General features: G+C 50.4%; 4 protein-coding genes across 4 annotated transcripts; 2 read left to right on the top strand and 2 right to left on the bottom strand.

The window, feature by feature from the left end:
• Positions 1-1,872: 1,872 nt before the first annotated feature.
• GUITHDRAFT_151286 (hypothetical protein) lies at positions 1,873-3,067 on the top strand. Its single transcript, XM_005837270.1, has 5 exons — positions 1,873-2,004; positions 2,051-2,105; positions 2,161-2,311; positions 2,408-2,549; positions 2,805-3,067. Exons 1-5 carry the CDS (start codon positions 1,891-1,893, stop codon positions 2,853-2,855), a joined length of 513 nt encoding a protein of 170 aa, XP_005837327.1. The 5' UTR covers positions 1,873-1,890; the 3' UTR covers positions 2,856-3,067.
• A 539-nt stretch (positions 3,068-3,606) lies between these two features.
• GUITHDRAFT_135488 (hypothetical protein) lies at positions 3,607-5,968 on the bottom strand (the record flags this gene model as incomplete). Its single annotated transcript, XM_005837269.1, has 15 exons — positions 3,607-3,690; positions 3,828-3,891; positions 4,224-4,276; positions 4,327-4,375; positions 4,469-4,555; positions 4,605-4,667; positions 4,736-4,846; positions 4,874-4,912; positions 4,960-5,059; positions 5,106-5,203; positions 5,295-5,353; positions 5,400-5,450; positions 5,502-5,546; positions 5,592-5,726; positions 5,777-5,968. 15 exons carry the CDS (start codon positions 5,966-5,968, stop codon positions 3,607-3,609), a joined length of 1,230 nt encoding a protein of 409 aa, XP_005837326.1.
• A 2,114-nt stretch (positions 5,969-8,082) lies between these two features.
• On the top strand, positions 8,083-9,581 carry GUITHDRAFT_161937 (hypothetical protein; the record flags this gene model as incomplete). The annotated part of the gene is made up of 3 exons (XM_005837268.1): positions 8,083-9,280; positions 9,412-9,537; positions 9,576-9,581. The coding sequence occupies exons 1-3, from the start codon at positions 8,120-8,122 to the stop codon at positions 9,579-9,581; spliced, it is 1,293 nt and encodes a 430-aa protein (XP_005837325.1). The 5' UTR covers positions 8,083-8,119.
• Positions 9,582-9,928: 347 nt separating this feature from the next.
• GUITHDRAFT_104154 (hypothetical protein) lies at positions 9,929-10,692 on the bottom strand (the record flags this gene model as incomplete). The annotated part of the gene is made up of 4 exons (XM_005837267.1): positions 9,929-10,005; positions 10,054-10,128; positions 10,181-10,256; positions 10,657-10,692. The coding sequence occupies 4 exons, from the start codon at positions 10,690-10,692 to the stop codon at positions 9,929-9,931; spliced, it is 264 nt and encodes an 87-aa protein (XP_005837324.1).
• Between the last annotated feature and the right edge of the window lie 30 nt (positions 10,693-10,722).

Genomic DNA, 10,722 nt, shown 5'->3' with positions numbered 1-10,722 from the left:
TTCGGGGAGTCAGGTAGAGAGTTTCTTCCTTCTCCTGCTCCTGCTCCGATGTGAGCTGAAATTCCCCTCAGCCTTGGTCAACCAGCGCGTGCGGACTGGAAGCATCCGCGTGCAAGTGAGCCGAGACTCTACCGGAGGAGCAGACGTGTTGGTGTACAGCAGGGAAGACCTTGCGAGGGCGAAGGCTGCGAGGAAGAGCCAGGAGATCCTTGCTCTGTTCCGTCAGAAGCAGGAGAGGTGCCTCCTCTCGTCGCCTCGCACCCCGTTGGTTCTGACGCCAGTGGAGGTCGGAGGAGCAGGAGAAGAAGGTGATGGACTACCTCGACGGCCTCGAAGAGGAGGTGCGAAAGATCTCTGGGCTGACGGGCACTGAGAGGCCTCTGACCCCAGGACGGCTTCTTCTGCCAGCTGTCGAGTGACGTGCGGAGGTCACTAGCTGGGAAGTTGAAATTGGTGGAGCTGGAGAAGGGGCAGGAGATCTGCTCAGCTGGTGAGGAGCTCAAGGCTCTGCTGATCAGGCTCAGAGGATCGATCGTTGAGGTCAGGAGTGGGGATGGGGAGAGGTCAGAGGAGCAGCTGCGCGATCATCGGGTGTGTGTTGGCTCCTCTTCGACATGGCGATTGACGCCCGAGCATGCAGGGGTTTCTCAGCAGCGTCAGAGCGTTCCAAGGGAAGGAAAGCACGTGGGCCTGCTCCTTGCGCTCCTCTTCAAGAGTCTGCTTGCTATCGCTCTCCCGCAAAGACTACTTGGAGGTCCTCAAGCAGCACGAGGACAGCCGGTTCTCAGCTCTCCTCAGCTTCTGCAGGGAGCACGTCTTCGGCAAGTCGGACCTGCCCGAAGAGCTCAGAGCCTCCAACAACCTCTTCCTCTCCTCCCTCTCTTCGCCCCTCTCCTCCTCTCCCTCCTCCCTCTCCCTCTCCCTCTCTCCTTCCGTCTCTCTCGCCCGCCTCCAGCAGGGCTCGACCTTTGCCGTCCAAGACAGCACGTGCGAGCCTCTTGTTCCGTCAGAGCCTCTCACGCGCCCGGCAGGCTCCTCGAGGTTCAGACGGGGACGTCGGCGAGTGCTGGTGGGCGATGACGTCAGCACGCAACTGCTCACCCTGCTCTAGGGAGGAGACCTCCGAGCCTGAGGCGGGAGGGCCTGCACCTCGACTTCATCCTCAGCGGCTCAGTGCAAGTCTGCTCTCTCTGTCCGCTGGACTTCTCCCTCACCTGTCTGCAGCTCACGCGACGCAGCAAGTTCCAAGCGAGAGATCGCAAGGCCAGCCGGCGAGTCCCGGTGCTGCAGCTGGGGTTGAGCTGGGTGCTGACGAGCTCTGAGGCCTCGAAGGAGCTTTCTCTTCTCCTTCTCTCATCGGGCCAGTGCATCACGATGCTTGATCTCCTCGCCAACGGCAAGTCGTGGACATGCAAGTCAGTCACGTGCTCCTCCTGCTCCTCCTGCACCTCCTGCTCCTCCTGCTCCGTCCTCCTCCCTCCTCCCTGCACTCTCCTCCTCACCTCCGTCCTCCCTCCCTCCTCCCTCCTTTCTCAGGCTCCTCTTCTTCCTACTCTTCTTTATCCCCGTCCCCGTCCTCCTCGTTCTCCTCGTCCTAGTTCTTCTCAGCCTTACAACTAAGAGACAATCAGTGTGACAGCGACAACTGACGTAGAGATCCTAAGCGTCAAGCTTGATCTCTTCCATCGCTGGGTACTCATTCGTTCCTTTCCTTTAAACTCCTCCTCCTCCTCCTCCTCCTCCTGCACCTCCTCCTGCTCCTCCTCCTCCTCTTCTTCCATATCCTCCTCCTCCTCCTCCTCCTCCTCCTCCTCCTCCTCTTCCTCCCCTTGGCCCTTGGCCCTTGATCCTCAGCATCACCGAGGCTGGCAGGCATCAGAGGAGAAGGTCATGGGGATGGAGCAGCTGACGAGCAAGATGAATCAGCGGCGAGCGGAGGTACTGCAAGGGCACCATCGCTGCCTTGAGCGGGAGGGTCTTGCTCCTTCCTCCGAGGACCTCCAGGTGACCCTGCGAGGACGGGCCCTCTTCCTGGTAACACACACGGCAGTTGCTGCTGGACTACAGGAGGGGAGAAACTCTGAGACCCCAGACCTCCTCCCATGGTGCGTCGCCATGCTGCCTCGATCCTCCCACCTGACCCTCTCCCTGCTCTCTCAGGGCGACTTCAGCTAAAGTCCAGCAGACCCACCTGGCAGCGCATCATCGCCCCATGCAAGCAGGTCGACAGCGAGACGAGAGAAGCGCTCGAGCGACTCGCCACCCCGAGAAGGCAACTGACGGCTCCCCGCACGCTCAGAAACAGCAACAGGTTGCCCCTGCTCCTGCTCCTCCTGCTCCTCCTGCTCCTCCTGCTCCTCCTGCTCCTCTCTTTCCGTGCCTAGGGCATCGTCTCACTCGCTCGCAGACCGGCTACGGGGCAGGCATGGTGCAGCGCGAGGCTGGCGAGGGTGGAGGGAACGTTTTTCCGCCTCAACGCCATCAAAGACGGAGGAATCACTTTCACTCCATGGCAGATCAAGATGGGAAGAATCATCTCCCTTCCCCAGGTGTGACCTCACCTGCTCTCATGGTGCTGGTGATGGTGCTGGTGCTGGTGCTGGTGATGGTGCTGGTGATGGTGATGGTGATGATGATGGTGATGGTGATGGTGATGATGATGGTGATGGTGATGGTGATGGTGATGGTGATGGTGATGGTGATGGTGATGGTGCTGCTGGTTGTGCTTGGGCTTGTGCTTGGTATGCTGCTCGTCCTGCTGTCCCTACGATCTTCAACTTTCTTCTCACTTCATCTCCTGCCAGATCTCCATGGAAGAGATTCTGCTGGCTCGACTGAGAGGCACGATGGATTGACCTACTCGCTGCTACTCCTCGCCTCGACCTAAGGAGACGAGGGAGTGAAGAAGGCAGAGAGTTCGATGGGGTTGACGTTAACGCAAGTAAGCAGACTGGCAGTGGAGCGAGCAGCAGCTTGAAGGAGGTAGAGGAGAAGGAACACGGGACTACAAGGGAATGTGGATAAGATCTCGCAACTTCATAAAAACAATAAATTGAAGGCAAGCAAGCACTGGTGTGACAGGACGAGGAGGCGAGAGAGAAAGCCACAAATGGGGAGAGGTGGGGGGAGGGAGAGGACGGAGAGAGGCGAGGAGAGGATGGGTAAGGAGACCGTTACAACCCCATGGAACTTCGTAGCCGGGACTTGGACTCTCCGTTCATCATCCCGCGCACAGAAGAAGTTTGAAAGACCCTCTCCTCTTCCTTCTTGACGATACCGTTGGCAAGCTTGATGCCCTCTACCCCATTCCTGCCAACCAGTTGAGATATGATTAGCGACATGTTCACATATCTTCACCTCAACGAGTGAACTTCACTCCTCGCTGTGCTCTTCGCACTGTTTCGCTCAGATGTTTGATTGCTGCAAGTCACCATCACCCTCGCAATCATCATCATCATCATCATCATCATCATCGGCTGCGACGGCAGCAGCTGCGCGCCATCAGGTTCTACGGCTGCAGACGGAAGGGATTGCAATGGGGAGGGGAAGCCAAGATAGGACATGAGCACTTTGACATGGGTACGCATCAAGTCTCTTGCAGGTTCGTTACCTCGCACTTCCATTCTGCTCGCCAATGCTCAAGCCGCCGAGGCTTCGAGAAATCTTCTTAGCGTCCATTGATCTTCGATCCTAGTACAAAACTTAAACAAGACAAGAAGACGAGGAGTGAGAGAAGAGATGGAGGTAGGAGAGAAGCAGGGAGTGAATGTTGGGGGACGGGACGGGACGAGGAAGGTGTTTCGACACGGTCTCGGCACCTGTCTTACTTCCGATATCCATTGAGCTATGTGAATGTTCACATCCTCGTGAATCGTTTGCAGAAATGGATGCCTGGAAATCTCAAGATAAATACCCATGGCGAATGCAGATGAGAACAAGGTTATCGATTACAATGATGGTGATGGTGATGGAGATAATGATGGAGATGATGGTGCAGAAGATGGGAGTAGATGGTGATGACAACAGTGAATGGATTTGATGACAACAGTGAATGGGTTTGATGACAACAGTGAATGGGTTTGCATAAGACTGAAAGTGCTTAAACGCGTTGCAAGAGGTGATTGTGCTTCTCAAAATGATGAAAAGAATGTAGGTCTCCGGTTGAACACCCCGAGGATTCGAGCACATGTCCACGACCAAACAAAAAGTACAGAAGTACACACGTTAAAGCATCCACCGACGACGGACGCAGCTCATGATCCTTCTCGAGGATGTACTGTACAACCAACATGTCAGCTCCTCCTCCCATCGTCAGCTCCTTCTTACCTGACAGAAGGACTTGAACGCAGGATCAATGTCGTGTGGAAGCTTCGACCTGCCAACAAGAAATCACAGGCACAAAGAGCTTCTGTAGGAGGGGAAGTGCGTGAAACAAGAGATCGGATTCCGCAATCATAAAAGGACTCACGTGGCGCATTGCGAGTTGATCATCACATCCATCAGATCCCAGAACTCAAACTTCTTCTTGTCCATTCCCTCGACGAGATACGGATACCTAAACATCAGCTCAAACGCTCGCCCCTTCCTCCTCTTCTCCCCAGAACCTTCCAAGAGCCGCTTCCACCATGATCACTCCCAGCGCCCACACGTCGGCATTGAAGGAATAGCTTTGCGACATGAGTTAGGAATACATGAAATGACTCGACGAGGAGAATAATCAACAACTGTTGCGTACCTATTTCCAAGAATTCTCTCGGGTGACATATATGTTACAGTTCCTACCCATGTCGCACAAGTAGAGTCGTATCGATCTCTCGGTTTGCTGTTGATTGGTCTTTCAAAACCTCTTGATCAATGTCAATCAAGTTCATACCTGCATACGCCGAAGTCTGCAAGCTTGCATTCACCTTTTCTGTTCAGGAGAATGTTTCCAGGCTGAGCTCAATCATTTCAGCTCACAGGTTACCACCATGAGGATCATCAACCTTGACGTCCCTGTGGATCACTCGTTTCTCCACGTGCAAATATCGCATCGCTTCCAAGATTTGTTTCGCCAATCCTGTAGGTAGCTCAGTTTCCGGATTCATTCTTATCCCTTCTTTCACCTCCAAGCACTGGAACGGAGACCTTGTGATCCCCAAACCGCAAGATATCCAGCAAAGAACCCTCGTCCATGAATTCCATGACAATTTTGAAGATCCCCCTAAAAAGTCGCATTCAATTTCCAGAACACACAACACCGCGAATATCATCCGAGAAAGAATATGAATAATCTGAAACATTTTCGGCATTACATGTCATAGAAGACGCCATGGCAGGCGACGATTGATGGATGATCGAGATCCAACATTATCTGTCAGCAGCATGAGAGGGCTAGTGAGCGCGCGATCTTGACTTACTTGCATCTCTTGGACGATGAGTTTGCACTTCTCTTCATCCGCTTCCAGTGCCTGATACACTCAAATGAACCCATTCAAGACATTGATACAAAAAGAGCCAACCATTTCTTTCAACGCCAGTATTTCCTGAACACTTTGATCCATCACCTAGCAAAATGTGAGGAAATTAATTCTCAGCAATCGAATTCATACCTTCCAGACCGTGCCACTCACTCCTTTGCCCAAACAGGAACTCATCCCCTTGATCTTGACTAAGTCCTCCAACTTGACCCTCAAGGGTTTCGCTCCTCCTAACGGAACCCATCCACCGTAGCTTGTTCTTCCTCCCTAGCAGCGCTGTCAGTCAACAAGGATTACATTGGCTCGCCCAAGACCACCTCAGCTGCTCCACGTTTCGCCTCCAGGTCTGCTCTTGACATTCTCTGACGAGAACTTCGATTCTCCAACCCTTTGTCTGCGTAGCTGTCTCTGAAGCTCCGCAGTGTTTGCGGCGCTGCTGCGATGTCAGCGTCGAGCAGCTTCTTGTGTAGACCGTTTCTGTCGATACAGACAGACCCGCACGTGAACATGGTGTCACTTGAACTGCATCGTTCGTGTCATTGCAAGGCATTTAAAGATAATTGCAGTCACATGATTAGCTGTTGCTTCGGCATCTCTGGGACATCAATCGTGATCGTTTCCCTTCGATTGTTCCCACAACATGGCAGATCCAGCTTTGGTCGAGGGCGGGAGCACCAATTCATCGTTTCCAAAGAAAAACAATGCAGCAACTTAAGCAACGATCAACGTTTCATAGCCTGCCCATGCACAACATTAGATAAGGTCTCGCTGCTTATGTGAGATTTCCGTGAAAGGGGCCCAGTCATGTTTGCACGGGCATCTAGCAATTGTGTAGCAACAAGAAGATAGGTTCAGGGTTTGAGGACAGAAGATTTGCACAAAGATTCGTCAGGGAGGCTTCAGAGAAAGGACAAGACGGTGCAGCAAAGGAATATAACAAAGGATTTCACAACTTCTCTCAGTCACAGCTCGACATTGAAAAGGATAGAGAAACTTCAATCAAGGACCCAGATGAAGAGAGCCATCCAATCAGTTAGGATATTCGTTAGAGTGAAACAACAGGTTCGCAAATTCAGGATTCTGCGTAGATGGAGCAAACTATGCAGTAAAAGTGAAGAGAAGGAGAAGTCTGATGGGACCGAAGCATCAAGACAACCATGGGAGTAGCGATTACAAGACCTGGCATCAGCCAATGATGTAGCTCTGTTTGAGATGTGACAGCGGTGGTAACAAGATGAGGCTTGTTGAGGATGACCGTAGGGAAAAGGGAAAGGGAAGAGGGTCTAGGAGGACTCGACAACTGACGATGCTGCTGCTGCTGCTGCTGCTGCTGCTAACGAGATGAGAGGTGCCGGTAGCTAGAAGACTTGGAGGATAAGACCATGGCAGAGGAGGGGGATATCCGGAACTAACCGCGGCTTCGCCGCATAGCGCAATGATACCAAATTCTGAGTTGGCACTCAGATTTACCAATTTGATTTCTTGAATTGAATATTGGTTATCAAACTCGAAATTTTACTTGAGGGCCGGGGTTTTTTGGGCCATTGCTTTCAATGAGTGGGCGTAAGGTCTCGCCATTCTGAATTTTGTCGAGGTTCCCACCACCCTGTCCCTCACATGAGGAGTAAAATACCAGACAATTTCCTATTGAACAATAATTAAGTAATTATTAGCAGTAGTATGTATGAGTACTTGGTGAACCACCCCTCCCAAACAAAGCAACGCTTCGAAAGCTAAAATTCAGCAGCCGAAAAACGAAAAAAAAAGATACCGAGTGATTTAAAATACATGTATCAATATAAAACATATTGATCAGCAATCTGGTAACTTTCAATTCAACTGGTTGTTTTATAAATACATATAGTACAAAATCAATAGTTTTAGATTATAAAACTTGGTTCAGACTATATTGGAGAAGTACAATTCAGGGCACAGTTTACAAATGCTGACTTACTACAATACTTGTTACAGGGTTTAGCATTGTGTGATCAAATTTTCATTATGATGTGTAAATTTCAAATTTTATGTAAAACTTTGGACTTGTCCTGAAAACGAACCTTTTGTTAACAGGGATACTCGTTACAGACGTTACAATCCGTTGATTTGACTCTTTTCGAGGAACGGTGGGCGGTACTGCACAAGCGGCAAGGGTGGGGAGCAGAGCAGAGAAGAGCAGAGCAGAGCAGAGCAGAGCAGAGCACAGCAGAGCAGAGCAGAGCAGAGCAGAGCAGAGCAGAGCAGAGCAGAGCAGAGCAGAGCAGAGCAGAGCAGAGCAGAGCAGAGCAGAGCAGAGCAGGGTCGAGAAGAGGGGAAAGGGTCTAGAAGAGGGTGGAAGGGAATTAGATGAGTGCAATGTTAGTGAGGAATGGGACGTGGAGAGGTAAGCAGGGGTATAAGCAGTGGATGATCGAGCAAGAAGATTTGAGCCGAGTGAACAGACGTAATAAAGGGTTTTCGCTACAAAAATGAGTGAGACAGTGAAGCTGTTTACATATTCGATCACTGGGGGAAATATGTAATAATTTGAACTGCCGCAACTGAGATCTAAAAGTGTTGTTCTGACGCTTTGGATGGAACTTGTACCTTGTCCGTTTATTTGAAGGAAATTGAATTTGTGCTGCGCAGATGATCCAGCAACGAGTGTCGTCGAGCTCCTTGGCATGAGTCTGTTTGGGAGCATGAGTCAGTTTTTACCTCAGGACATTGAATCACAACTATCACCATCGGATGTAAAACAGAATTCCTCAAACCAGAAGTTGAACAGATCTGCTTTTTGTGTGTTACGAGCATGTGGAAATTGCAGGAGACTGAAGACAAAATGTGACAACACACGGCCTTGCAGTCGCTGCCTTGCCAGGGGCATAGCGAGTACTTGCACTGACTGGGCAAAGGATAAACCAGAATCAAGGAAGCAGGTTTCCAAGGCTTGCGAGCCATGCCGCCGGCTGAAGGAAAGATGTGACGATGAGAGGCCTTGTAAACGGTGTTGTAAGAGAGGGAGAACGCATCTTTGCGTTGACTCCTCTCATGAAGACACCAGTCAGCCCAAGGATTCACCAGTCAATCAGCAGAGCCCGATGTCGCCTGTGCCAAGTCCTCCCACGGAAATCAACAAGAGTGTGAGCCCTATAGAACAAGTGGACCGACCTCTGGCTTTCAAGGCCAACACCGCCTCCTTTGGGATTGAATGTGGTCAGGCCCTGGAGGGTATCTTCACTGGTTCCACTGCTCTGGTTAAGAGATTCAACGAGTTCGGATTCAACTCTAGCCAGAACCTCAAGATGTTTCTGACGATGCCTCCAAAGTTGCAAGATATGCTGAAGGAAGGAGTAAGATTTCTGGAGAACATGTTTGTGCTGAAGGATGATGGGATTTCTACTGCAAGGCATAACATTCACCTCCTTGAGAATGACAATGCAAGCAATCTGAGCAATTGTGAAGACTCAGAGATTAGTGCCCTGGAAAATTTCTCTTCTCTTCACGGTTCTGCCTGTGTCCGTATCAGATACGACCCTGAGGAGTCAAGGAGGAAAGATGTGTGCGTGACAAATTCAATGACCAAGCTGACAGGATTGCACAAAGAAGAGCTTCTGACTCGATTTGCTGCAAAGGACATTCCGTTCTACATGACTGAGTTGGATCAATTCTGCAAGACGATTGAGGGTGCCTTTCACGCCAACGATGTCCTGCTAGAGCGTTATTATCGTGTGAAGGATATTTGGTCAGAGAAGCCAAAGGGTTGCATCTTCTGCAAGTTGTCGCAATGCCGTCAATTTGACGGACGAGGACGTGTTCTGAATCAGCTCTACTACTTTAACCCTGTGAGTGTTATACTCCCTCCTGTCGTCCTCCCTCCCACTGCCTAGCTTCCTTCGCTCTCTAACACACCTCGCTGTTGTCTCTTTCCCTTCGCCACGTTTCATCTCGCCTCTCAAGTTTCTTGTTTGTGCAGGTCTCACCTGAGGAGTTTGATCGTGTTCAGAGGGAAAATCCTGAAATGTGCAGGCCATTTGCAAGGGAGATGGGAGACTTTAGGACGTCAAATGAGCTCATGAACGATTTTCAAGTCGATATGGAGGTGATCAGTGATGTTTTGCGCGTACTACATGTTTTCAGAGCTGAGACGTGTTGTTGCCCAGATTGAAACGTTCGCAAAGCTGAGGCAGAGTGAAGCGGGGAGAGAAAAGCTTGAAAGGTTGATGAGAGCTATTGCTGCAAGGTTTATTCCGATCGTGCAACGAAGAAAAGCAGCTGCTTCGCAGATCGCACAAGTGTAACAAGTGAAACAGTAGGATCTCAACGAGATGGATCAAATTGACGTGATGAAGGATGTAGCAGTCAAGTTTAGATGTATTTTTACAAGCAGTGTGCAACATAATCTAATAGTTAAGCCTAAATTCTCAAGTTTGTTAACATAAACTTCTGAAGAATAACCTCTCGTATTCCTGTCAAAGACGTTTGAAGAACAATCACTCCTTGCTCGGATGCTGCAGGAAATATTTGACTTGTGAAGAAATCTCTTCTCGGATGTTGTCCGGCACCGCAGCTATGGACAACATCAGCCATCCACCATTCCTCAGTCTTGCATTCTCACCTCTAGACTTCTGCGCGATTTCCTGCACGAGCTTAGGCACATCGATGTGCTCCAAGCTCTTGTTCTGAATAAGTTCTGCGAGAGAGTTCGTTACAACAAACTTCAGAAGTAACTTCCTAATGCTGACCTCTGCAGTAATCTTGCATTTCCTCCTCCCATCCCACCTCCTGCAAACGTTTCTTGAGGATTTCCTTGAGTCTGTCCTGCACAACAAAGCTTCACGCTTGACCGACGAGAGCCTTGCCTTGCCTTCTCTCCGGACGATTGCAGCTTCCTCTTTGCTGTCTCCACGATCTGGCAAGGGAAGAAAATGAAAAGGGGTCAAGCAAATGCTGATGTAATCCTAGTTTGTTTAGTGTGCCACTTTGATTCAAAAGCTGCAGATCTTTCAGCTCGTACACCAACGCTATATTCTGGCATCAGCTTCTCACCACCACCATCACACCATCACCATCACCATCACCATCACCATCACCACCTTCTCTTCCACCTCCCTCCCCCTCCTCCTCCTCCTCCTCCTTCTCATCATCATAGTTATCATCATCGTGTTCCAGTCCTCTCCTCCTCTCCTCCTCTCCTCCTCTCCTCCTCTCCTCCTCCTACCCGTCGCCTCAAAGCATCTTCATCGTTGCTCGCCATGGACACCAGCTTAATTTGGGTTTTGTTTAA

The sequence above is a fragment of the Guillardia theta genome (genome assembly GCF_000315625.1).
Source record: "Guillardia theta CCMP2712 unplaced genomic scaffold GUITHscaffold_15, whole genome shotgun sequence".
NCBI lineage: Eukaryota > Cryptophyceae > Pyrenomonadales > Geminigeraceae > Guillardia > Guillardia theta.
This window is presented reverse-complemented; position numbering and strand designations above follow the sequence as displayed.

Excerpts from the sequence above, each read along its gene's own strand:
- GUITHDRAFT_151286 (XM_005837270.1), top strand. The coding sequence starts at position 1,891 with ATGGGGATGGAGCAGCTGACGAGCAAGATGAATCAGCGGCGAGCGGAG. Across the intron at positions 2,106-2,160 it reads ACCCCAGACCTCCTCCCATG|GGCGACTTCAGCTAAAGTCC; the intron begins GTGCGTCGCCAT and ends CTGCTCTCTCAG. Across the intron at positions 2,312-2,407 it reads ACGCTCAGAAACAGCAACAG|ACCGGCTACGGGGCAGGCAT; the intron begins GTTGCCCCTGCT and ends ACTCGCTCGCAG.